A 25,639-nucleotide genomic window follows, 5' to 3' on the forward strand; every position below is an offset into this window, starting at 1 on the left:
GGGCGGCGGGGTCGGGGCGGGGGGCGCCGGGGCGAGGAGGGCGGAGGGGGCTGGCGGGGAAGCGGCGCGGGGCAGCCACGTGAGAGCGGGAGCTGATTGGGGGCGGGGGGTTGCCTGCAAGGTGCTGGAGGCGGAGAGCAGGCAGGGCTCCGGCATCCCCCCCGCCAGACTCCCACCAATCAGGTCATGGGGAGCCCAGCATCCTCTGACGCCCCCACCCGCCCACTCCCACATGAACGTGTGGGGACAAACAGCGGGCAGACGAGTGATTGCCCATGGGACCGCAAAGCCAGGGCCGCCAGTCGGGCAGGACTTCTGTGTCCAGGCCTAGGGGAAGGGACAAGAAGCAGGCTTTGGCCCCTGTGTGTGTCCCCCGTCTCTTTCTGGGCGCTGTCTGCAGACTCACTGCGGAGCGCAGGCCTTGGGATGGGAGCTCTCAGGGAGCTGGGCCCTGATGCTCAGGACAGCCGTCTTCAGCCCCCACCCAGCTAGGGATGTTGGGTTAACAGGCACTTAGACCCAGGACCCCTGCCTGAGAAGAGGGAGGAGGCACCAGTCACCTCTGAGTCAGGGACAGGGCCACACTTGGGCCTGGTGAGTTCCAAGAGGGTGGCCCCAGCCTGGGGGCCTCTCTTGCGTCCCCTCGCTGGCTCCAGCACTGTGCCCCCTTTATTTCCCAGCAATTCTCCAGAGAGGGTTGATTTCTGTGCAGGGAGTGTGGTGGCCGGGAGAATCTGCAGGTAGGACACATCCTAGATACCTCTAAGTTGCCACACCCAGAGAGAGGTCAGGGACTTTTCCTGCATTCCTTGTCCTCTCCTCCTCCCCCAGGATGCCCCCCTCCCCACCTGCTTGTGCTGGTTATGTAATTAACCCAGCTGAGGCTCTCTGCCAAGCTGACAGTGTCCAGGAATGGCTAAGGGGCCCAGGGCCTGAAGGGATTTGCAGGGGAGGAAGGGCTGGTACTTACCCCAGTGGGAAGCGCATAGAAGTGGATAAACACCTGTTGGGGAAAGGACACCACATGGCGCAGAAAGGAGATCAGGGTCCTCACCTTGGTTGATAGCTCAGCTGGCTATGTGGTCTTCACTTCCCTGAGTCTCTGGTTGTTGGTTTTGGTTTTACCTTCAATAAAACAAGGAGTCCCTCTTCTCCCTCTCTTTCTCATACACACACCCACACACAACATGTATGTGCACAACAGTGCAACAGGGAATAGTGACCTATCCTGAGAGGGTCCCACTGAGATCCTAGTAAACCTCAGATGAATGAAGGAGCCCTATACATAACCGTGGCCGCTGTTAATTCAACATCTGCTGTTCCTGGCACTGGGCTTTACTTTCATGACCTCAGACACCCTATGAAGTTTCTTGCCCAAGGTCACATTTTAGGTGGCAGAGGTGGGAATCAAAACCTGGTGGTCTCACCTCAAATCCTGCCTTCTGTTTACTATGCTGTATGTACACATACTCAATAGATTGGATTTTCTGAGCCAGGCCAGACTGAAGGACATTCAGCTGTGAACTGTGCATATATGAAAAGAACATATATGCACAGGGAAGACATGCACATATCCTTAAAAGCATGGCCTTGTCGGAATCCAGCAAATCCATCTGCCCTGGGACCACATAGTAGGCACCGGTGTCACCCTCCCGTGAACAGTCCCTGGACAGGAGGTCTCAGGCATGGACCAGGCTCCCTGGTCACCATTCCCAACAGAAGGAGAAGGCAGCTGGTTAGTAGGTTTGCTTGGATTACCCCTGAAGTAGGGCCTATTAGCCTCACTTTATAGCTGTGCAGACTGGGCAGGTGATTTGCCTCTGACCACAGCAAGGAAACATCATAGCTAGGGTTTACCCCAAAGCTCCAAAGTCATTGAAACTGAGCAAGCAAGGAGCTAATGAATCCATAGCAAGGTCCAACCCTGTAGCAGCCCTTTCCTGGGCACCTGCTGTGTGCCAGGCCCTCTGAGTTTGGAGGAGGGATGCCAGAGAATGAGACACAGCCCTTGGCCTATAGGCATTGACCAGCTAGAAGCACTAAACTTGGAGGTCAGAGGTATTGCAACTTTGTGGAGGGAAGTGGCTGCTGTTGCCAGCTCTGTGCCCTTGGGCACATGTCTCGCTCCCTCTTGAGTCTTGGATAAAGGGGGATACCCATCCCTGAGAGCTCCTCTATTGACTATGGGTAACCAAGGGGCTGTGCTAATAGTAAGGGCTCAACAAGTAGTGTGCTCCGGAGCGAAAGCAGGCATCTGGGCCAGGGTTCCCAACAGGATGTAAAATGCCCTGCCCAACGAGGAACTCTCTCCACAAAATGCTGCGAGTGCATCTGATGAGACATGCTAGGCATTGGTGCGTCCTGGGCGCTATGTATGGTAAAGTGGGGATTGGAGCAAGTCTAGTGTGTGTCCCACTCGGCTCCGCAGCCTGGCCTGGCTGGGGGGTCAGAAGTGGCCACATAGCTGGTCATAACACAAGAAAGAGTGATTCCCACTGGTTTTTAGGTGGGTGAGTGGTGGGGGGAAAAATGGAGAAGGGAGGATGGAGAGGCTCTGGGTAGATGGAGATGAGGGGTCTGGGAAAGGGAAGGCTTTCCAAGGGGTAGGAACTGCTTCGGCCAAGGTGGGGAAGTGCAGGACAGGTCCAGGGAAAAACGGGTCCACCAAGCCCACCTCTTGTCCCCACAGTCCAGGTGGAGGCCGCAGAGGGCCCGGGGCAAAACAGGGGCAGCAATGGTGGGTCCTGACGGTGGCTGAGCCCCCAGCCCCTGGAATATGCAGCCCGGGGGAGCCCCAGGCAGCGGCGAGGACGCGGTGGCGGAGCGGGGCGGGAGGCATGGTCTCCACCTACCGGGTGGCCGTGCTGGGGGCGCGAGGCGTGGGCAAAAGTGCCATCGTGCGCCAGTTCCTGTACAACGAGTTCAGCGAGGTCTGCGTGCCCACCACCGCCCGCCGCCTCTACCTGCCTGCTGTCGTCATGAACGGCCACGTGCACGACCTCCAGATCCTCGACTTCCCGCCCATCAGCACCTTCCCTGTCAACACGCTGCAGGTAGGAGGGCCCGCTGGTGTGGCCCCGGGGGAGTGGAAGGGTGGGGGAGGAGCTGGACTCCGCCTCTTCCAGGCTCTGGCCCTGTCCCCATCCTTCAGGCCCTCAGGGTTCCATGAAGCACCACGGGCCACCCTGCCTCGAGCCAGCATGTATGCTAGTGCTGCTTTATGGAACGCATCTTTAATGCGTTTTTAGTGAACATATAACGTGTGGTGGGCGCAGGGCAGAATGGCGGGCAAAACCGATGTGCAGTGTGCTCTCCAGGAACTAACTCACCATCAGGTGAGAAGGCAAACTGGCGGTTATTACACAGCACAGTTAAGTGCCGTGGTCGGCGGCATTGCGTCAGCTCAGGGACTGGGCAGGTGAGGGGCAGTGGAGAGAAAGGCAGGGACTCTAGATGCTATTACTACTCGGGGCTGTGCCCACCATGGCCTCAGACCCTTGTCGTCTATAGAATGGACAGGAGAAGAAAAGCCAGGGTCTGGGAAAGGTATGTCCTCCACTTGCCCAGAAGCCTTTCTTTCTTTAAGTGATGCCCCGCCCCCTGACCTCAGGACTGGCTCTCTGGGCACCCTTCCTGCAGGGGGTGGATTCAGATGCCCCCAGTACTGGTCCTGGCTTACAGTGCCCCTTTCCCCAGCCTGCAGGGCCCAGGCCCCCCCTCTTCCCTCTCTCTACCTCTGGCTTGAGAGGGGGGAGGGTGCAAGTGGAGGCTCAGTGCTAAGACATACCTGCTCATGGAAGGAAGCCCCTGACCAAAGCGTTCAGAAATTTCTCTGGAAGGACAGGCAGGGCCACAGCTTGGCCAGTTGTGACCACAATTATGGCAATCTCTGGGGCAGGGGCTAGGCCTCAGCACTGTCTCAGCAACGCTGGACAGGAGGGCCTTGGCCTGAGCCCAGGGATACCTGTCGGTCCCATCCCAGGTGTGGGGGATTAACACCAAAGACACAAACCTGATCCACACCTGGGCCCCTTGGAAGCGGCGAGATCAGGGCAGCACATCCAGGGTCAGGGCCCTCTGGTTCTCCTCCACAGCAGACTTGAACAGCAGCCCAAGTAGACACTCAGATCTTGTGCCAGTCTTGCACATTGAACGGCTTATTTTTTCACATTTTGTTGTAGATTTAATTTTAATTTAATATCGATTTTGGAATAGGTAAGACATAGTTTAAAAGTCCAAACTTTTTGGGGTGCTTGAGCGTCTCAGTCAGTTGAGTGTCCAACTCTTGATTTCGGCTCAGGTCACAATCCCAGGGTCATGGGATCGAGCCTCTCATTGGACTCCACGCTCAGCGTGGAGCCTGCTTAAGATTCTCTCTCTCTTTCCCTCTGCCCCTCTTGCTTGCTCTTGCCCTCTCTCTCTTTAAGAAAAAAAAAAAGTCTAAACTTTGTTAAAAAAAAAAAAAAGCCCAAACTGTAAAAAGGTACACACAGAGAAATCCCAGTCTTGCCCCTGCCTTCTTCACCCTGATTCTTGCCCCATTCTCATTGGTTTTTTATTCCCACTTCCAGTGTTTCTTTAGATAAGTAAGAAAATGTAATCTTATTCCTTTCTTGCAGGGGAAAAAAATTGCTCTTTTTGCTTTACGTTCTAACCTGGAGATCTTCCCCGAGAGGACCTGAGTGTCAGTAGCATGGCCACACTGTGCCCCACTGGAGAGATGTACAACGGGGTCCCCTCTTGGACAAGTGGGTTGTTTCTAGTCTTTTGTTGTCTTAGGCAATGCCACACAAATAACCTTGTTCCTAGGCTCTCTGCGCACAGGGAGGTATATCTGTGGAACGAGCCCAAGAAATGGCATTGCCAGGTCGAAGGATGAACGCAGCTGGATTTGGAACGCACTGCCAGATTTCCCTTCCCTTCTAGAAAGCTGCACATTTTGTGTTGTGAGGACTACACGAGTGCTCATTTCACTCACGCCTTACCATCAGGATGTATTGTCGCCCCTCTGGAGTTTTGACAGTCTGATGGATGAGATGAGATAGTCTGAGGGTAGTTTTTATTTGCATCTCTTATTCTGACCCAAGTTGAGCATCTTTTCATATACTTAAGGGCTTTTGTGTTTCTTTTTTGACAACTAGTAATGCCTTTGTCCATCTTTCTGTTGGATGACTAGCCTCTTTCTTCCTGATTGATCCTGAGTTTTAGACTCTCCGGGCTGTCCAGGACTTCACTCTGGAGCACAAGAGAGGGACCCTGAGCAGAGAAATACAGAGAAAGGACCCTGCATCGCCAAAGATCAATATAAAACCTAAGACTCCCAATGGCCACTGTCTGAAAAGAAAAGAGAAATAACACTCTTCCCCAGTGACGGACGAGATCCAGCCCAGAAGACAGTGGCATTTTCTGAGCCTCAGTCATTCCTTCTGCAGCCCCACTCCTCCTGTCAGAGGAGGAAGCTGAGGTTAGAGCAGCAAATGCATGATCAGCACCCAGGTGTCCTTAGACCTGGACTCAGTTTTCACTGCTCCTTCTCTGTTGACAGAGCCCTGAGATCATTTCTTACAGTCTGGAACCCCACACAGAACTAGCTGGAAAGAAAGCTCAGCTTTCTTGCTCCCTCCCTTCAATCAGGAGTGAAGGCACAACCCAGACAATCAGGAGACTTCCTCCTCTCCCTTTTAGGGACCCCCCCCAAAAGCAGTAGGCATGAAGGCAGCCTGGAGGAGGCAGCATGTTGAGGAAGAGAAGGGACTGTTACCCTCAAAGGCTGGTAGCTATTCCTTCTTTCCAGCAAAGGGCTGGAAGAAGGTGGGAGCCTCTTTGCCTGTCTCCCCATCCCTCCTGTTTCCCGCTGATCTCCACCCCTTGTCTGAGATGGGGGAGGAACGTGGGGGTCCCAGGCTCCCAGAGGGCACTGTGTCCAGCTGAGTTCAGTCTTCCCTGGCCTGAGAAGCCAGCTCCTGGTTCCCTGTGATTTTAGATTTGTTCTCAGCATCTTCCCCCTGCACCAGAGTTAAAACTCAGCACAAAGAAAAGATGCCACATCATCTCCCTGGGGAAATTCACCGCAGCAGCTTCTCAGCCTTTGAGTTGGGAAGTGCTTTTCTGGAAAGGGACTTAACTCGCCACCCCTGCTACCCGAGTCTTTCCTCTTTTCTTCCTGCTCCGAGGTGGAGAACTGGCTGTAGTCCTGCAAGCCTGCCGCCTGCCCCCTGCCCCAGCGCAGCTCATAGGCGGGCCCCACAGGGACGTGTCTGCACCTCTTCCAAGTCTTTTGCCTGGGCCCTCAAGGGAGAAGACCCTGGTTCCCTTTGTTCTTGGACGCCTCCCCTCCCCCAGCTTTAGGGACCCCCTTCTTGTCCATACACCAGCTGCCTTCACCTGCTCTTGCACTTGCCATCTGCTGGAAGGTTAGTCAGCTAATTAGTCTCTTAAGGAAACTTCCCTTTAGTACACTCAGCCTTTCCAGGACCCTACTCGTCTTGAGCTGCAGCGCCTTCCTGAGAATTTGCAGCAAGCCTTCAGGATGCTCTGACTCCTCGGAGCTGCCTTTGGGCCCTGCTCCACATCAGCCCCCACTGTGCATCCAGTCTCCATCTTTTTCTCCTCAACCCTGAGGGCAGTGTGGAGCACACAGAAGGGACAATTTGGGTAGCAATCCAAGGCAAGAGTTACAGGCAGGAGTTGTATTGATTCCAGAATGGAACAGGTGGGGTTCAAGACCACAGAGAGCTCACCAGTCTAGGCAGTGCAATTAAAGAGCCTGCTAAGAGCCAACACAGCTGGGAGGCACAGAGCAGGGAGGAGAAGGAGGTATGTAAAAACGAGGAAGACCTGGCTTGGGCCCTCTCAGGAGCTCATAACAGAAGTAGGGAACTGGGGATGGAAACAGCTCTAACCAAGGTATAACTAAAGGATTCTCAGAACACAGGAAATGAGGGCACCTGAGTGGCTCAGTCAGTTAAGCCTCTAACTCTTAACTTCAGCTCATGTCAAGATCTCACGGTTTTTGAGTGAGCCCTCATTGGGCTCCGTGCTGGCAGCATGGAGCCTGCTTGGGATTCTCCTTCCCTCTCTGCCCCTCCCCTGCTCATGCTTTCTCTCTCAAAAATGAACAAACAAACAAACATTACAAAAAGAAAACACAGGAGATGAAAGGAGTCATCTCCTGCTTGCAGGAAGGCTTCTTGGAGGAGGAAGAAGCATTGAAACTGAGTCTTGGAAGACAGAGGATTTGAAAGGATCCATCTACTTGCTCAGAGGGCTTGGCTCTTAGAGGCACATAATAAATGTAGTTGGACAAAGGACGGGATGGCTGAATGGATGGATGGGTTGGGTGATAAAATGGGACAAGGCTGATCTCAGCTCCAGACGTGCACAGGACAGTGCGCATGTTGGCTCTGGAGGTCAGACTGTGTGACCTTCCGTATCCTGGCTTGGAGGTGGGGAAGCCCTAGCAGGCAGCTCCTCCATTCTGGGCTAGGCTTCCCGGGATGGGTGGGTGTGGAAGGTTTGGGGTGCTGTGGCTGTCAGTCTATGGCTGGTGGTGGCTGGGGGTAAGGGAAGGCCTCCAAGTTGCTCTGACCTTGGCACTGGCTGGGGGTGTTGCAGGAGTGGGCAGACGCCTGTTGCAGGGGACTCCGGAGCGTCCATGCCTACATCCTGGTCTACGACATCTGCTGCTTTGACAGCTTTGAGTACGTCAAGACCATCCGCCAGCAGATCCTAGAGACGAGGTGAGGGGCTGGGATACAGTCCATTACCACCTCAGTGGGTGTCCTGGTGCTGGCTACTTCCTGTGGAAAGGGCGCAACATTGTGGGGGGGCGGTGCTAGATGAAATACCCTCTGGTTCACACACACACACACACACACACACACACACACACACACACACACACTTCCCCATCCCCATTTCTAATAACTCTGGGATTCTTACCATAGGGTGGCTAGTCTAGTGCAGTGCTTAAGAGCAGGGGCTCTGGGGAGAAAAAAAAAAAACTGCCAGGGCCACTCATCTGCATGAGTTTAAGCCAGTGATCAGTAAGACTCAGGTTCCTCATCTGTAAAATGGGGATAACAATAGTACGCATCTTTTAGATCAGTTGTTCTGATTGGAAAATATAAGGTACCCCGAGGGCTTAGCGTTGCACCTGCAAAGCAAGTATGGTAATAGCAGTATTGACCAGGCATAGCCAGCCCTTCTTGAAGTCCAGTGGTTGTGAGACCGGACTGTGGAGTTCTGAGATTCCCCCCTCACCCCCGCAGGGTGATCGGCACCTCGGAGACGCCCATCATCATCGTGGGCAACAAGCGGGACCTGCAGCGCGGGCGCGTGATCCCGCGCTGGAACGTGTCACACCTGGTGCGAAAGACCTGGAAGTGCGGCTACGTGGAGTGCTCGGCCAAGTACAACTGGCACATCCTGCTGCTCTTCAGCGAGCTGCTCAAGAGCGTCGGCTGCGCCCGCTGCAAGCACGTGCACGCCGCCCTGCGCTTCCAGGGCGCGCTGCGCCGCAACCGCTGCGCCATCATGTGACGCTGCGCCCGCCCGCGACCGCATCCCGACGGGCGTGGGCCTCTCCCGGGACTGGGACTGCGGGGCTCGGGCGCGGAGGGGCGGGGTAGGACTCTGCCGGTCCGGGCCTGCGACGGCCCCGCAGCCGCGCGCCTTCTGGTGAGAGGCGGAGGACGAGAGAGCCTCCGGCACCTGCCCAGCCCAAGCCCTCTCCGCATCGGTCTTCCTGGGCCCGCCGCCCTTAGTGCTGTAGTTAGCGCAGTGCCCGGCCAGGCCCCCAAGGGGCGCCTTAGCCTCTTTTGGGATTGGCGGTGAACGTGAGGCGTGGGGGTGGGGAGGTGCTGCCTTGGCCGGGGCCCCCACCCGTCTTCAGAGAGTGTGTCTGTCATTGCCCTGCGTCGTCTTTTCCTGTGTCTGTCTGCCCAAGCATCTGTTGGCCCGTAGCTGTTTTATCCACCCTCCGGCCCACCTTCCCGCCCCCAGCTCCGTTCACAGGGCTCTCACTTCGTTCATCCCCGTGTCGCAGATCCTGGCAGCTTCTCTGTGAGGCCAGCCTTTGGACCGTCAGCACCACGGGCACAGGGCAGAGAGATGCGGGTGGCCCAAGGACCATAATCAGGGTCTGAGGGTTGAGGTCCTGGGTCAGTCAGTCACGGGGGGAAGGCTGAGTTCTCCCCTTTCCAGGGAGATCTCCCCGCCCAGCAGCCCCCAGAGACACAACAACCTACCTTCCAGCCTTAACTCGATGGTCCATCCCTGCCGGGTGCCCCTCATCCCCTTCCTGACTCCAAAGCCAGATCACCCCCTGGGTTAAAACTTTTTTTTCTTGACAGCATGGAGAGGAAATCCCCCAAAGGATAAATTTATTCCCATGATGCCAGGTTCCAGCCCTCTATTCCCTTCCCACACTGGGTGGTCTGCAAGATTGGGGGATGTTGGGTTTGGGGCGCTGAGGGGGGACAAGGTGGTGCTCTGTTGGGGGGAGGGGTTAGGTTGTGCTAGTGAAGACTCTTATCTCCCCATCCCACCCCAACCTGACTGCCCCAGACCCTGCCTGCCTTGAATCTCAGATTTCTCTGATAAATCTGGGGAGAGGCAGAGCCAGGAAAAGAATTATGGGGACCCCTGTGCTTGGGGGAGATATGCCCATATCCCCACCCCTAGATGGAGGCCCTCAGGATCTGATGCCCCCTTGTCCCAGCACCAGTTGGCCCTATGCCCTGACTCACTCCACCCCATTTTCTCTGGCCACCTGGCCGGTTTCTACCTCTCGTCACCGGAGCTGATCACTGTCAGTTTTGTACGATTTAGAAATAACAAAATCCGTGAAGATACTAGGAGTGGCCTGAGGGATTACTGGGGGTACTTGGAGGGTGGGAGTAATGGTGTGTGTCCCCTGCCCCCTGCTGAGTTCTCTTTGAGGCTGAGCCCTCAGCCCTGGTGTGGTGAAAAGATAGGAAGGTCCCTTGTTAGAAGAGGGGCAAATAGAACAACCCAGCCTCGATGTAGCCAAGCTGAAGTGTGTAGACCAGAAAAATCAGGTAGCCCAGAGTGGTGATGAAGCAGAGTCTGGGGAAGGGGTCCTGGGTGGGGAGTTTATCCAGATCTAGTGTGAGAGGGAATCTGATTCTCCCTTCTACTTCCCTAGCTGATTCTCCCTTCACCCATGGGGTGTATCCGCAGCCCTGCAGTGACTGCCCTGACCTTGGGCAGTCCCATATTCTTGGGTTCTAGTCCCTCCTGTGCTGCATGATTTTGGGCAAGTGACCTGCTCTCTCTGAGCCTCCCTCTGAACCAGAGGAGGTGGCTCCCCTTCCCCACACCTTGGGAGTGGCTGGGAGGGTAAAGAAGAGGGCCTGCCCCCTTTTATCCCCTGCATCCCTGCTCCCTGGTTCACCAGGAGGTTGGGGTGAGGGATGGCAGCATCTCACCTGCCCCATCACTGTTGCCCTAGCTGAGGCACCTGAGGTGGGTGTGGGGGACCCAGGCCTCTGGCTACCCCTTGTGGGAGCCATTGGAATGTATTGCCTGGCCAACCCCCCTTACCCCCTCCACTGCACTGCACCCCAGGTATTTGATTTTGATTCCCCGCACTCCCATTCTGAATCTCTGTTCCACCCCCACTCCCACCCCGACCCACCCAGGGTTTCCCACCACAGGGTCTGGAAGCGTGTGTGTGTATGTGTGTGTGATGCCCATTGCGCTGTGATCGGAAGTCAGATTAAAAATCAGGGAGTGTTTTCCCTCGTTTCTGTACAAGGTGTTGGCTCAGTTCCTGCCTTGGGAGGGAAACAGCTTCCTACAAAGGCCTGCCTGCTGAGATCTGCTGTGGAAGGACGGTCAGGGTGATGAGGTGGCTCTGAGTCGAGAGCCTGGGGCAGTCAGGAGAACTCAGGAGATTCAATCAAAAGATTGGGACTCACCTTTTCTCCACCTAGCCCCCTAGCCCGTCAACTGATCTAAACCATCCTGAGGGAAAGCAAATAGTCTCACTCACCCTCTGCCCCACTCTCAGGAAAACTTTCATAACTGGACTCAATCCCAGGTCCTGCTGCCGTGTCTTTGTTTCCACTTGTGACCAAGCCTCTGCAGCCCTTTTGTGGTTGTGGATGGGATGAGAACCATCTCAACCGTTGGGTTTTGGGTTCCCAAATCCCAGAACAAAGCTTTGAAGTCCTGAAGTGCTGCGTGTGTCCCTGTCCATGGTGCTGACACAAGCGCTTTCCCGGAGGGACTGACTGGCTGGCTAGGTTGGCTGAGCCTCAAGAGGGGAAGCTTCTTTCACTCCCAGCTCCCTGCTCCTCATCCCCTTCCACTCCAGTGGGTAACACTTGAAGCTTTACCTTCCGGCACCACCACAATCCTAGAGGAAGGGAGTCAAGAAGCTGGGGGCTCAGGAACAGACCCACAAGTGTTTAATAACTTATAAGAGTTGTGGAAATGGTAGGCATGGCCAGAGGCCAGGAGTTTGGGGAGCTGTTCTAGGGGAAGACAGGAAGACATAGGGTGGCCCTCGTGCCCCTGGAGTTGGAGTGGTGGTCCCTTTCGTCAACAAGCAGACTTGATCTATATTTGTCTTCTGACCCACCCCCTCACACACACACACTCACCCCCAGCAAGGCCTTGGATAGAGGTGAGGGACCTAACTTTCTGTTTGAAACTGGGAGTCCAATGTCTATATGGCATCCTTTTCACTTCCCTTCAGACCCGCAGCTTCAGGTTTGAGAAGGCCCCTCCTCAGACCCAGGACTCCTCCTCAGGTTGGAGTGGGTCTTGATCAATCTGCTGGAGAACCCCACCCTCCAAGGCCTGGGAGCTGCTCTTGAGTGGAGCAGCTGGTTCTTTCCTCTTTCCTTTTTCCTTCCCTGCTGAGGTGCCATCCACTGAGTGGGACTCTACTCCCTTGCTGCTCAGTGCTGCTCTCACTGGCCTGCCCCTGGGGAGTGCCCTGGCTGAACCCAATGCCCTGGCTGGACCCAGGTGGAGGTAGGCCAGTGGCCTTGGGATGCGTGAAGGCTGCTTTTCGGGCCTGTGGTCTCTCCGGGGCCGGATCCTGGGCCTCAGCTTCAGCTTGTAGATGGATGGGACTCTCTGGGGCTTTCGGAGTGTTCTCTTGCCCTTGCCTGGACACACCTTGGTTTTGTCAGAATTGGGGTCTGAGGGGGAAGGTGTGGGGGCTTCCAGGCCAGCAGACACGATAGGGGCTGAGCAGTCCTGCCCTCCTTGATCTGGGACCTTCTTCACCCTGGTGCCCTTGGCACTCAGGCTTGCCTCTACCTTTGGCCCATTCTCAAGGGCCCCCAGTTTCCCTTTGGGGCTTCCTGGGCCCACGGTAGCAGCTAGCTTAGGGGAACCTGTAGGGGCTGCCTTCCAGGCTGCCAGGTCCACTTTAAGGAGGGCTGGGGGACCCTGAGCCAGTTCTTGGATGACTTTGTCATAAAGACCCCCAGGCTCAGGCCATCGCCCACATTGGCTGGGGACATAGACTCCACTTCGAGGGATGACCCCAGATCCTGTGCCAGCAACCCCCACCTCTAGTAGCTTCATGTTGGTCAAAAGCTCTTCCTCGAGCATGTGGTACGTGGCCTGATCTTTAGTCCCACCCAGGGGCACGGGAGGGTATCGCCCCTCCCACTCCTGGGGGTCCAAGCCCCAAGGCTCCCCAGCCTTTTCTGTCATTTGGATGTCCAGCTTCTGGTCCCCTTGCCTCGCATCCACAAAGAAGTCCCCATGTCTGCACCCAGCCGGGTCCCCAGTGACAGCCCTTACTGGGATGGGTTCACTCCCCAATTCTGTCATGGGACCTCCAGTTGCAGGACCTAGAAGCCTACTTCCTGGAGTTGGGGGACGGGCAGGGGGCAGTTGGACAGGGATCTTGGTGGGCCCTTTAACAGGAGTCAGAGAGCGGACAGCTGCTGACCCCCTGAGCTGTGCAGAAGCACCCTCAGCCTCACCCCTGGGTGGTGGCCTGAAGCTCATGGGCTTGGCTGGGCTGGAGGAACGAAGCAGAGATGGTCCTCTTGCTGGTGTCCTTTTGGCTGTGGCTTCAGGGGCTTGGAATGTCTGGGAGATGGTGGCCCTGGCATGAGGGCCCAGGCTGTCTGTCCTCTCATGAACCCAAGATGTGGGAGTCCTTCCTCTGGGGTGTTCATGGGAGTACCTCTCCTCCTTTTTCCCTGAGGAGGTGCCCTGTGGGTCTTGGCCCCTACAGAGGGTTAAGGATTTGGGGCCAGGTGGGCTGTCCCGAGCTGGCAGCTGCCTCTGAGTTGGGGTGGGTGACCTCTCCTGGCACCTGAAAGGGAGAATCATAAGGTTTACAGGATCATATAGTCCAGTCCCCTGGATCTAGGAAAGGATGACCTTTCTCTTGCCAGAACACCAAGGGGGCTAGACTTCATGTTGAATGACACAGATGCTCTCTCCCTCTGTGCCAGCCTGAGTCTTCCTTATGGCTTATTCTCCCTCATTTCCTGTGTAGCAGATAGAAGTCTGGTTTGGACCCCAAGTTACTTCAGGTCCCACAACTACAGGTCATCAGTCTTGAGGGAGGGAGTGTCTGAGTATCTATTCTACTGTGAAATGGCAGAAGGACCTTGGAAAATCTGTTCCCTCTATGGGCCTTAGCTTCACCTGTGAAATGGGAGGGCATATGAAAAAGCTAGATGATCCCAGTAGTACCGACTGGGCGCCTTTTTGGTTCTGAACACCTGGGATAGGGACGCTGCCAGGAGACCTGCTTCCCTTATCTCGGGGGTGGGGTGGCCCCTGAGAATGTGGACTCCATAGGGGAAAGAGACCCTGCCCTGTCCCTCTCCCTTGTACCTCAGGAATGATGCTGTCTCTCTGGGGACTCCCGCCTCTGCTCCTCTTTTACTGTGGACTTTAGGGGCGATGAAGCTGAGAGGCCTCAGCTTTCGGCCTGAAGCGGTGTATGTCTTCCAGTCCACGGGGGGCAGTGGGCTCTGGGAACGGCTGATAGTCATCGTAGGTTGGGGCAGCGAAGGCCCATCCTGCACCCTCACTTCATGCTGTGCCGGTGAGGCAGGGGGCTTCTGAAAACTGCCGGTCTTGTGTGCTACCAACACAGCCCCCCAGAGAGAGGAGAGGAAAAAGGGGTTAAATTGCTACTGATGGGGCCCACTGTTTTCCTCCCCCAGCCGTCCTACCCCCCCACACCTCCTATTAGAGACAATGGGACCTACAGTACCAGTGCCAGTGCCAGAGCTTCCTTTTAGGGGTTCAGGGGATGAAATCTGGTCAGAGGGCCCAGCTGGGGACTTGTTTAAAGCTGCAACTGTATTGCAAGTTCACATATTTTAGATTCCATGCTTGTATGGGGTAGCTTGGGGTGTTAATAGAGATTATGGGAGGACTGAAGACCACTCCAAGTCATACTCGGTGCATTGGAGTCAGACCCAAGCTCTGCCTAGAGGCATCCTGACCATATGCTGATTGTGTGTGTTTGGTGCCATCTTGTGGATAAAATTGGTATTGCAATTTGGCTGCCCAGCTTCCTTCCCATATCCAGCATTCTACCAGTCTTTTTCTTCTTCCCTCCTCCTTCCCCCTCCTCTTCGTCGTCGTCATCGTCGTCGTCTTCTTCTTCTTCTTCCTCCTCCTCCTCCTCCTCCTCCTCTCCTTCTCTTCCTTCTTCTCCTTCTCGCTTCCTCGTTCATTCTTCCTCCTTCTTCCTCATCTTTCTTCTTCCTCTTTCTTATCTTTCTTCCTTCCCTCCCTCCTTCCTTATTTCCCGCCATACCTCTCTCCCTTCTTCCTTCCTTCCTTCCTTCCTTCCTTCCTTCCTTCCTTCCTTCCTTCCTTCCTTCCTTCCTTCCTTCCTTCCTTCCTTCTCCTTCTCCTTCTCCTTCTCCTTCTCCCACAGTACCTTTTATAGTATCATCCTTTCTCCATCCCTCGCATACCTCTTGGTGCTGAAGATCAGACCTACCTCCCACCTTGGCTCCTGGCCTCCCGACCCAGAGCCGACCCAGAGCCGCAGGGACTCTCAGGGGACTCACAGAGGGAAGTGCACCGGCAAGGGTCATGTTTGTCCAGATAATGGCCGAGTGTGTCCCAGCCGCCCCCCACACGCACCATCACATGGTTCCGGAGGATCTGTAGGGACAAGGGTGAGGTTGAGGATGAGATGGGGGATGTCCCCTCCTTCTGGAGCAGCCCACAGTTTTCCAGCATGCACTACCATCCATGTACACATGCATATGGAAGTACTCTGCACATGTGTATTGTTGTGGGGGGTGTGTTTTGCAGCCCGCCTCTCACAACTAGCATCGGATAACACGCATTGTCAAGGGTGGGGGTCAGACTGACAGAGAGTTGCCCCACAGCTAGGCAACGGATCTCACAAGCACTGTGCACCCTGGCCCCAGAGCACTCCCCTCTCTTCCTTCACCTGCACATGCCTGTGTCAGAAATGTGGCTCTGGCTTTGCTCTATAGTGTGTGTGTTAAGGAATCCCTGGGAATCCTGCTCCCACCCTATTCTGGGGCAAGTCACAGTCTCTCCCGGTTTCCATTTCCTCAGCTGAAAACTGAGGAACACAATCCCTTCTCCTTACCTACTTCACAGAGCTATTGGCTCAGGGTCTGGGTGAGGGCCCAGGGAGCTGGCTCTGCCCCCAGGCATGGCCTGTGATCATGGAAAGGGCTTGCACGCCCACAGCTGCTGGCCAAGCCCATGAGTACGATCTGTTTCTGGTAGGGCATTGCCAAGTATGAGGGTGTGGGTATGGGAGGCACATTTCAGACCCGTACTGCTGCTCACTCTGCAGAATGTACCAAGCCAGGCATATGAAGGGTTGTCTGTGGGGCCCATGTGGCTGGGCCATGCACTGAACACAAACTTGGGGTTCTCAGGCCCCCTGCTCTGACCATGGATGTGGATGGAGTGGAGGCAAAGGGAGTTTAGGAGTACCCTTCACACTCCACTTCCGCCTGGACACCCCTCTGCACTCAGCTAAGGTGGAGCAGAGGGGTACAGGGTTCTGGCCACCCTAACGGGAGGAGGAGACAGGATTGCCAACTCTGCCAACAATCTTCTGGAATTCTGCAAGGGAGAGAAAGAAAGCCTCAAGGCCCAATAAATTGGGGTGAATGATGACTTCCTGTCCTTGCCCTTAGTCCTGGGTAAGATCCCATGAAAGGAAACCCTATTCTGCTGATCCTGGGGAACACCCCCACCCCTGTCCCCAGACTTACCCGGATAAAGATGAGGGTGTTGGAGTCCCCCACACGGTACTTCCCCTCAGACACCTTGACCATGGAGAACTGAACTGGGCACCTGCAGTGGCTGATGAGACTCTGCACCTGTGCGCAGTGACAGTGAACTAAGTCCTCCCTCTGCACAGGTGCCCGAGCTTCCTCCTCCCTACCCTGGGTCAAGCCCAATGGGAAGCAGCTGTCCTGTCCCCAGAGCCAGCCCCTAGGCTTCTGCTGAGGTCAGGGCTGGAGGCTGAGAAGCAAGTACAGAAGACTTTTAGTGACCCAGTGAGAACAAGACCTATAGTCCAGTCACCTGAGTCCAGTGCCCTTGTGGGTCAGCTAAGGGAGGCCTTGGAGTGTAATGAAGAAGGTGGACATTGGAATCTGACAGGATTCGGCTGGAGTCCTGCCTCCACCACACTATAGGCCTTGGGCAAGTTAAGAAACCTCCCTGAGCTCGATTTCTGGGTAGTAGAAATGGGTTCATCCCAGTAAGAGCTAGCTCCTATGAAGCGCCTCCCTGTGCCGGACACTTCCGGGCACTTCATATGCGCTGGCTCATTGAATATTCAGCAGCCACAGAAGGTAGGTACTATTACACCTCCACACTACAGAGTTGAGCACAGAGAGGTTAAATAATCTGCCCCAAGTCACACAGCCGCGGAGCAGTAGAACTAAGACTTGAACCATGGTGTCAGAGACAGGGCCAGAGGCTGGGTTCTTAAAAGCCGTCCCGCAGGGGCTCAAAAAGAGAGGTCTAGAGCGCGGGACTGTAATGAAAACGTAATAAGCGATTTAGCTGCTCCGTAGGAGGTGAGGATCGAGGCTCAGAGGGGAACATGACTTAAAGACGCACAGTGAACTCAGGGTGCGGGCTGGAGCTCGAAAAGGGGGTGGCTCGGATCCAGCAGGCGGGCTGGGGAGGGGGCGGGGCAGAGGGAGGCGGGGCCTGGAAGGCCTGTGCCAGCCTCTCACCATCTGGTCCAGGTTGCGGAAGTGGCAGGGCCGACGCTTCGGGGGCTCCGGGGGCGGCGGGTCAGGCGGGGGCAGGGCCAGCTCCTGCCGCAGCTCCTCGTCGATCTCCTCCTCCAGCCGCACCAGGGTTGGCGCTGCCACGCCGAAGCGCCAGGCTCGGCGGCCCAGCTCCAGCAGGCACAGAACCACGTTCTTCACGTTCTTGCGTAGCACCAGGTCCTCGGTCTCGAACATCACCACCTCTGGCAAGCGGAGGTGGGGGAACGGGGCAGGCAGCTGGGAGAGTCCTGGGACCATCCCTGGCCCCGGGTGGAGGCCCGAGGGGGTGACTCGGATCGCAGGATCTTGGAGTCAGGTCACCCCCTAGGAGGGGTCTGAGCAGAACTGCACAGGCGCTGAGTGCAGACTAGGTGGCCTGTCTCACAAGAGAGGCTGGGGTGGGAAGAGGTGACACAGCCAAGCCCGGAGCCCGGAGCCCAGCTGTGGGTTAACTCCACCTTGCCCTTCTCCCTACTCTGTTTGACAACAGGCTAGGGTCTAGGAGCAAGAAGCAGTTTGTTCTGCTTCCCACCCACGCAGCCCACCTCCACTATCCAGCAGACATCTGGAACTCAGCGTGCAGCCCACATGTAACCAGGCAGGGTTGAGTGCGGGCTCTGGAGCCTGACTGCCAGTGTTGGCGTCCTGTGTATCCTTGGGCAAGCCCCTGAGCCTCAGTCTTCTCCTCCGTCAGATGGGGTTGTTGTAAAGACACTTAAGCGTCAGCAGGTGGGATCTGGCTACATGGGAAGTGCTCGGTGAGACACCAGCTTTTATCAGCCCTCCAATCCTGCGCCGCTCTGCCTTGCCACCAACCATCAGCTGGCCCTGACTCTTCCCTCTGTCTCACCCCACGTCGCCTTTGGCCTGGAGGATGGCCCAACATCCAGCTTCATCCCACTGCTGGATCCAAGGCCCAGGAGATGAGAGATCCTGGCAGGTTACTCTCCTGTGACTCACAAGCCTCAGCATGACTGTCCTCTCCTAATGTCCCTTTGCCTGCTCCCCTGTCCTCCCCCACCCCCACCCTAGCCCTGTGCCCTTACCCACACTGGCTCGTTATCCAAACACAGCATCTCTATGCCTGTGCCTCTGCAGTCCCCTGCCTAGAATTCCCTTTTCCCCAAACTTCTATTTGTTCCCCAAGACTCAGTTCAAATCTCCTCCTCTGAGTGACCTTTCTTGGCCCCCACTTTCCACCTCATCAGGTCGCTGTTTCCTCCCCAGGCTCCCCAGCACATATACCTCTATTTTGGGCTTTTATCACATTGGACTGTAATTTGTGTATCTTTTCATCTGTCTCTCTTTCTAGACCATGAACTCTTTGGGCACTGAGTCTCAGACCTCTTGGTCCTTTGTGCAGGGCACAAAGATAGGGACTAACTATGTGTTGAATGAATGAATCAGTCATTCAACTCATGTATTTATTGAAGATTTACTATGAATGAGGAAATGGAGGCATGAAAAGGGATAAGCTGGCCCAAGGCAAATGAGGAAAGAGGACCCTGGCTCCTGACTCCAGAAGCAGCCCGAGCTCCAGAGAGGAGCTGGATGCCTGGCAAGGCGAGGGTCTGGGGAGGGGGTGCAGGGTGGTTACCTTGGATGTCCATCTCCTTTCGACACCACTGGATGAAGTTGGAGACGTTGTCCCGGGCCTGGAAGGTGCCCGGCTGGGCAGCGCCGTTGCAGGAAACCCCAGCCCGAGGCAGGGGAATCCTTTGGGCCTGGGCAGGTGCCTGTGCCAGGAAGGCCAGGGCAGCCTCCGTGATGGCGTTGGCATGCCTGCACAGCACCAGGCCGGTCTCCAGGACGTGCAGGAAGTTGGCCGCGTCGATGTCCAGCCCGTAGAGATCCCGAAGCCACTCGGCCAGGTCCTCCTTCATGGCTTCCAGGTACTGCTCGCTGGACTTAAAGGGCCGGATGCTGCGCACTGGTGGCCCGACAGTCCCAGGCCCCCTCCCACGTCCCCTGGGCTTGGACATGATTGGACCCTCAACAAGGAGGAGGTGGGTGCCTCCTCTCTCCCGCTGCTGTGTCTTCACTACTACCTGCTGGGTCTTGGCTGGTTCTCCCTGACTCAGGGGTTCCCTTTCTACCCTCCAAGAGCCCAGAACTTCCGGCTCTGCTACTTGCTGCAGGCTTCAGCCGGATTCCCCGCCCCCCCACATTCCTCAGCCCCTGCCGGAACTTTCCCTACTTGGTGGCCCTGCAGTGACCTTACTCTTGGGCTGCCCAGTACTCCCAGAGTTTGCCACCTCCTAGGACAGGTGGAGGTGAGGGCGCTGCTCTCTTCCCCCAGGACTAGACAGGTCCACTGGCTGCCTCCCACCCCCCAGCGGCCGGCCAGCCGGCTGTCTGCCTCTCCACTCTGCTTTCCTCTCGTCTCCTTGGAGACAGCGCTGCTACAAACACTCCTTGTTAACCCTTCCTGGCAGCCAGCCGAGGACTGCCCTGCAGAGCCTGCCCTGGGACCCGCCGGAGCAGGGAGGAGAGGCTGGGGCGGGCTTCTCTCCCTTGTTTGAAGCGTGGGAGGTTCTGGGAATTCTGGGGAGAAAAGCAGGGCCAGGGGTTGTTGAGTCCCTTGGTATTAGTGAGCTCTGTAAGGCGGGGATGAAAGAGACAGTGATAGAGGCTGAAGACAGGACTCCAGCCCTGGCCCCTTTCCTATAGCCTCCTGTGACCTTCCTATACTACCTAGCCTCTCTGTGCCTTAGTTTCCTCAACTGTAAAATGGGAATAATATCTACCTCTCTTGGGTGTTGTGAGGAGTAAAGCAATGATGTAGGACACATGCACAGCAGGATTGGGTGGGTCCCAGCTCTCGCTGATTCTCCCAGTGGCCCTGTTTACACCCAGGGATCTCCACTTTCTCTGAGAACCTGCTCCAACCCCCCCCCCCCAACTTCCCGTCTAAGCACGGATTCCTCTAGAGCTGGTTGGGGCTCTCAGCCTCAGTGCCTCACCCTGGCCACAGCTGCACATCCCGTCAGTAAATATCCTTAAGTACCTCCTGTGTGCCAGGCACTCTTATAGACCTGAAGACAGCAGTAAATGAGGTATCTTACCTCACGGAGGCTACACACACGTTAGTGGGGGATGGATGACAGGTGACAAACAAATAGGAATAAGTCAGATGGTCATAAATACCAGGGAGAAAAATAAAGCGCTAAGAAGATGGAGCAGTGGGTGGAATTTTAGGGGAGGTGGTCAAAGGAGGGGCTCACTGACATAATGTTCAAAGGCTAAGAGGCTCCATTCTCTTTAAACAAATATAAAATCTTGTTTATATATATATATTTCCCTCTTGGGTAGCCCTTACATACCACCTTCTTCTAAATTACCTTTATTGCTCAACTAAAATGAACATGGCATCTTTGTGTTATACCTGGTCATCACAAGTTAATGTGCTATATGTACTATTGATTTACACATTAAAATCTTAAAAAGTACAAAAATTATAGCTTTCCTTTGGACAATTGACCTCATCTTGTTTTCCAGATTTCTGTGAATGCAGGAAAATAATGCTCGCCAATAAAATGTATCTCCTCTTCTGGTTTGAAGCAGTTTCTTTGGATTCAGATCCAGTCAATTTTGAGTTCACACTTATTTCAGTGCAGTTTCTCCCCTTTCAAGCGGTCTTCCAAGTTTGGTGTCTGAGTCCAGGAGGCACGCTTACGTTCCCGGTGCAGTGGGACCTGTCTATTCTCGTGCTTTCCCTGCTATTACTACCCTGTGATCAATGTCCAATGTGGTTTTATGCTGTATTGTTTGTTATGACAATCCCACATTTTATGAAGGTCCCTCGAAACCCAGAATAACCCTGAGAAGAGTGAATGAACACCCTAAGGACGGCAAAGGGCCTGCGGGCAAGTAGAAGTGGGTGAGGCAGGATGAGGTGAATGACCAGACATCAGGGGACATGCTGTCATCATTGTTGGTGGGATGCTCCCTAAAAGCCACAACACAGACTCAGTGGCTTGGGTGTGCCTGGCCAGGGACATTACATCTTAGGTAGTGCCTCAAGAAGGTTGTTCATTGTGCCAGTGACCAGAGGTGGCCCCCGCAGTGGCTTCTTTTTTTTTTTTAATGTTTTATTTATTTTTAATACAGAGAGAGACAGAGCATGAGAGGGGGAGGGGCAGAGAGAGAAGGAGACACAGAACTGGAAGCAGGCTCCAGGCTCTGAGCCAGCTGTCAGCACAGAGCCTGACACGGGGCTCGAACCCACGAATGTGAGATCTGACCTGAGCTGAAGCCGGAGGCTTAACGGACTGAGCCACCCAGGCGCCCCCCGCAGTGGCTTCTGACCTGCATCGTTCCTGTGGTGTGCTCTCGGCTGTGTTTGCCCTCACCAGCCTTCTACAGTTCCTGTCCCATGGCCAAATTGGCCGTTCTGTGAGTTCCCGCCATTCTGTCCCTTTAAATTAGCCAGGGTGGAGGCACCTGGGTGGCTCAGTCAGGTAAGCCTTTAAGTGTCTGACTTCAGCCAGGGTGGGCTGTAGGGCTCTGTGCAGACAGCTCAGATTCAGTGTCTCCCTCTCTCTCTGCTCCTCCCCCCACTCACACTCTGTCTTTCTTTCTCTCAAAAATAAACAAACATTAAAAATTAAAAAAAAATAAATTAGCCAGAGTGAGCTTTTGAATCTTGCAACCAGGAGTCCTAGTGGCTACAAGCTCTTCTAGGAAATGTAAGGAGAATGGGTGTGTTGGGAGACAGTCCATCCGTCTTTTGCATTTCTGCTTGTCTCACAAAGAGAGGCACTGACTCTTCAAAGATGTTTATATAGTGAGCAACCTTTGGAAGAGAGTGACTGCATCTCCTTCTGGAGCAGAGAGCAGGTTTGCTTACAGCCCATCAGAAGAGATTTGTGTTCCAGGGCCCCTGGGAGTCTCACTTGATTAAGCGTCTGACTCTTGATTTCAGCTCAGGTCATGACCTCACGGTTGTGAGATGGAGCCCTGTGTTTAAGGCCTTAAGGTTCTCTGTCTCCCTCTGCCCCTTTCCCCCCGCAAAAAATTAATAAAAAGATTTGTGTTCTTAAGCTCAGAGTTCCTCTTGTAATGCAAGCCAGCGCACACACAGGTGTTCGCTGACAGCCATCACGGTCACACCATGGGACAATAGGCAAGGGGTGCTGACACACGTGCTGAGGCTGCTGTGCCACGGGGAGTCAAGTCCTCTGTCTCTGACCCAGGAGTCTCGTGGTTTATGGCACACCCGTGACACTCCGGCAAGTTATCTTGCTAGCGTGCAAGAAGAGTAAAACTTCAGACCCTCCACAGTTCTTGACAGGACTGTCCCCACGTGACTAGGAGCTTCCTGGGAGCTGTTCTCTTCTCCTTGTTCTTCATCCCACCCATCTGCCTCCACCAAACTGGGAGATGCTCAAGGAAGAGACCCCATTCCCCTCCACCCTGAGACTCGGAGGGAAGCCAAATCATCCTTCCCTGTCAGATGGAGGCTCTCTGGATCCGGGTGTGGTCCTCTGACCTCTCTGCATGCTCCTGTCTCTGCCAACACAGGTTGAGGCCAGGAAAGTGAGGAGTTTCCCCAAGCCGCCATGATTTTATCCCGTCGCCCAGCTCCAATTCTCACACATACCTCCACCACATTCTGGAGCTACACCTGGGTCTTGCCTGGGCCTTGCTTCCTACTGGTCTTGGAGGCATCTCCTCTGCTTCTGGGAGCTAAGGCAATGAGCTGGAAGTAAGTTGAGTGAGGAGCCAGAGTGAGGAAGGATAGAGATTAGACTGAAAAGGGAGGAGAGAACATAATGATACAAATAAACATAGCGCTTTGAGTGCTTTCTGTAGGCCAGGTAAAGTCTGGTATTGTGTGACTATCTGATTTACAGATAATAGACTCAGTTTGAGACAACATGCTGAAGGTCAGATAGCTCTTACATTTATGTGGTTGAGCTGGGATTTGAACCCAGCCTACAGGGGACCAAAGCCACTCCTTTCTCCCCTATAATGCCTTGCCAAGAAGGAAGGTAGGGATGCCATGGTGTAAGGGCTCTTGGTGGCTCTGGAAAAGGCGGCTATTCCTTGGTGGGGCCCTTTGGGCAGGTAAAGTTCTAGCCCCACCCCTTGTGATCCAACAGAGGCCCTGGCGATCAGACAAAGTTCTACTTGTCCTGGGAATTCTCTCTCATCCCAGTCCCTGATCAGGGGGAGAGGGCGGCACAGCCTTGGGAAGAATGGACAAGTATGGTGAGTGGGGTTGGAGGCAGGGTGGGGACTGAGGACAGGACCATTGGCTCTGTTAAGTGTGGATGCCCAGTGTGGACCAACTCAGCCATCACCATAGCAACCCCAGAGTAGAAGTCCAGCTTTTCCTCAGTTACTTGTACAAGCCCTCTCCTCTCTCTTTCCTGAATAGTCTCAACATCTGCTCCCTCATCTTCACCTGCTGTTTTGGGGAACTTTGTCTTCTCTTGCCCGAACCACTGTGACAATGCCTAAGTGGGTCTTCCTTGTCCTGCAGAGAGGCCATCCTAAAACACAGCTCTAAGCAGGTCCCTCCAGCAGAATTTCCAGTGGCCACTCCTGAACGACAAAGTCCAGACTCCACATCCTGTCACCCACCGTCCTGACCTTTCATGTAACTCCGTTTCCTATTCCCAATTCTCTCTGCAAGTTCCAGCACCCCTTTCTGGCTGTGCACTAAGTCTGGCCTTTCGCAACCAAAAAGCTCCTTAGTGTGTTTCCTGAGGAAAAGTGTAGCAGTCCCTTGCTTTTCCGCATCAGCAACATCAAGAACTGGCAGAATCTTTGAAACAACCTTTTTGGGAAAGATTTCAGAAGTCTTGGATGAATCTCAGAGACCCCTCTATTATCTGCCATGTCCCTGCCTGAGATGGTTGTGAAGATGAAGGGGTACAATGTGTGGAGAGTTTAGCACAGTGATTGCATACAGTTGGTGCTCAGCTAGAACACTAATTTTATGGATGGGCAGGGATCAGTTGGAATTTTCTTTACTTTTCCAGGGCAAACCACGGTTGTGTCTTCCCTCCCTCTTCCTCCTGCTTTTCATTGGAAGTCTAGCTCCCCAGATCCAGCAGAGAGCAGGGCACAGGGCGGTGCCAGGGCGAAGGGAGGAGGGAGACTGCTGATGGTGGACACCTCCCAGCAGAGGCCAGGTTCCTTTCCATGGCCCCTGGTGGGGGGCCTTCCTGCCTGCCAGGACTACTGTGATGAGTTATGGAGTCTGTACTCTCAACAAAGGCACCAGCAGGAGGGACGTGGTGGCTGAAAGCCAGCTGGCAATTGGGGTCAAGCCCAAAAGGAGGCTTTTCCTAATTGGCTCACTCCTAGGGCCACTCCTTTTCCTAACTGGTCTGTCCCTGTTGTTGTAGGTGGTGGTGGTGGTGGTGGTGTGTGTATACGGCGGGGGGTTTTATTTAGTCTGCCCAGAGCGGGCACTTTTTTTCAATTATTTTGCTCATTGGGTGCCTGCCACAGCTGGGCTTCCTTACGGCAAAGCCCACTTTGAAGAAGGAAATCCTACCCAGAAAACAAAGCCTAAACAACAGTCTACAGAAACTGCACTTAAATGTTTACCGCCTACACAGAGATCAGTCCCCACCCTCGAGCCAATGAGAAGGAAAGTGATGAGGAAGTATAGCCTCCGGGTTCGGGTTCGGGTTCAGGTTCGCAGCCCTCGTTGCTACCTCTCCGTGATTGCCTCCCAGCAAGTCCTGGGCTGGGCACTTCACAGACACGCGACCAGATACCTGCCTCACCATAACCCTTAAGATGGGCGCCACTTTTGACAGATGGGGACACGGAGCTTGACAGACGCGACGTGACTTGCCCCGGATCCTCAACAAGGAAGACTGGAAACCTGGGAAATGGCGGGGGGGCGAAGTCCGGCAGGCCCGGTCTCGCCCGGGGGAAGTCCTGCACACTCCGTGACCCTCTCCTCAGAATCCTGCAAGCCTGGGGCATCTCGTGCACGCCGTCCTTCAGGCGGCCGTCTCTCTGGGGGGAGTCGGGCTGTGGGCAACAGCTAGGGTACCCCGCTCCTCTCCGCCCTCAGGAGAGAAAACCCCCTTGTGGAAGAAGGAACTGGCGGAGCCGCAGGCCAGAGAGGCGGAGGCGGAGGCGGAGTCGGAGTCGGAATCGGAGGAGGACGAGGACGAGGACGAGGAGGAGAGGCCGCGGGAGCAGACGGTGGCCGAGAGCGAGGCGCGCCGCCGGGAGGCGGAGGGCGGCCAGGGCTGCGAGCCGGGCTCCGTGTCCTACTGCCTGCTGCGCCAGGAGCCCAGCACCCAGCAGGTGGCGCTGCTGCGGCGCGCGGACAGCGGCTTCTGGGGCTGGCTCAGCCCCTTCGCGCTGCTGGGCGGCCAGGCGGCCCCGGCGGCCAGGTGAGGGCTCGCCCAGGC

At 55.2% G+C, this 25,639-nt stretch overlaps 3 protein-coding genes and 1 long non-coding RNA gene across 5 annotated transcripts in view; 2 read left to right on the plus strand and 2 right to left on the minus strand.

The window, feature by feature from the left end:
- The first annotated feature begins 189 nt into the window (after positions 1-189).
- On the plus strand, positions 190-10,776 carry RASL10B (RAS like family 10 member B). Its single transcript, XM_029927754.1, has 3 exons — positions 190-3,053; positions 7,615-7,739; positions 8,271-10,776. Exons 1-3 carry the CDS (start codon positions 2,544-2,546, stop codon positions 8,539-8,541), a joined length of 906 nt encoding a protein of 301 aa, XP_029783614.1. The 5' UTR covers positions 190-2,543; the 3' UTR covers positions 8,542-10,776.
- A 637-nt stretch (positions 10,777-11,413) lies between these two features.
- On the minus strand, positions 11,414-19,432 carry GAS2L2 (growth arrest specific 2 like 2). The gene is made up of 6 exons (XM_029927753.1): positions 18,850-19,432; positions 17,214-17,455; positions 16,236-16,343; positions 15,039-15,135; positions 13,843-14,095; positions 11,414-13,312 (listed from the first exon to the last, which is right to left on the minus strand). Exons 1-6 carry the CDS (start codon positions 19,232-19,234, stop codon positions 11,758-11,760), a joined length of 2,640 nt encoding a protein of 879 aa, XP_029783613.1. The 5' UTR covers positions 19,235-19,432; the 3' UTR covers positions 11,414-11,757.
- Positions 19,433-22,300: 2,868 nt separating this feature from the next.
- LOC115283049 lies at positions 22,301-23,294 on the minus strand. Its single transcript, XR_003904878.1, has 3 exons — positions 23,157-23,294; positions 22,855-22,953; positions 22,301-22,763 (listed from the first exon to the last, which is right to left on the minus strand). It is a non-coding gene; the product is annotated as an uncharacterized LOC115283049 (long non-coding RNA).
- Positions 23,295-23,371: 77 nt separating this feature from the next.
- Positions 23,372-25,639, plus strand: part of C17H17orf50 (chromosome 17 C17orf50 homolog) — a 3,018-nt gene continuing 750 nt past the window's right edge. Inside the window, exons 1-2 of one of the 2 annotated variants that reach the window (XM_029928209.1) lie at positions 23,372-23,465; positions 25,294-25,621. In XM_029928209.1, coding sequence (XP_029784069.1) covers positions 23,453-23,465; positions 25,294-25,621 — 341 coding nt within the window. In that variant the 5' untranslated portion in view covers positions 23,372-23,452. Of the gene's footprint in view, positions 23,466-24,250; positions 24,395-25,293; positions 25,622-25,639 lie in introns of those variants that run through there. The other variant, XM_029928208.1, reaches the window with a different exon arrangement.

The sequence above is a fragment of the Suricata suricatta genome, chromosome 17, assembly GCF_006229205.1.
Source record: "Suricata suricatta isolate VVHF042 chromosome 17, meerkat_22Aug2017_6uvM2_HiC, whole genome shotgun sequence".
Lineage (NCBI taxonomy): Eukaryota > Metazoa > Chordata > Mammalia > Carnivora > Herpestidae > Suricata > Suricata suricatta.

Excerpts from the sequence above, each read along its gene's own strand:
- GAS2L2 (XM_029927753.1), bottom strand. The coding sequence starts at position 19,234 with ATGTCCAAGCCCAGGGGACGTGGGAGGGGGCCTGGGACTGTCGGGCCA. Across the intron at positions 17,456-18,849 it reads AAAGGAGATGGACATCCAAG|AGGTGGTGATGTTCGAGACC; the intron begins GTAACCACCCTG and ends TCCGCTTGCCAG. Across the intron at positions 15,136-16,235 it reads ACACCCTCATCTTTATCCGG|ATCCTCCGGAACCATGTGAT; the intron begins GTAAGTCTGGGG and ends TTGTCCCTACAG.
- RASL10B (XM_029927754.1), top strand. The coding sequence starts at position 2,544 with ATGGAGAGGCTCTGGGTAGATGGAGATGAGGGGTCTGGGAAAGGGAAG. Across the intron at positions 3,054-7,614 it reads TCCCTGTCAACACGCTGCAG|GAGTGGGCAGACGCCTGTTG; the intron begins GTAGGAGGGCCC and ends GGGGTGTTGCAG. Across the intron at positions 7,740-8,270 it reads CAGCAGATCCTAGAGACGAG|GGTGATCGGCACCTCGGAGA; the intron begins GTGAGGGGCTGG and ends TCACCCCCGCAG.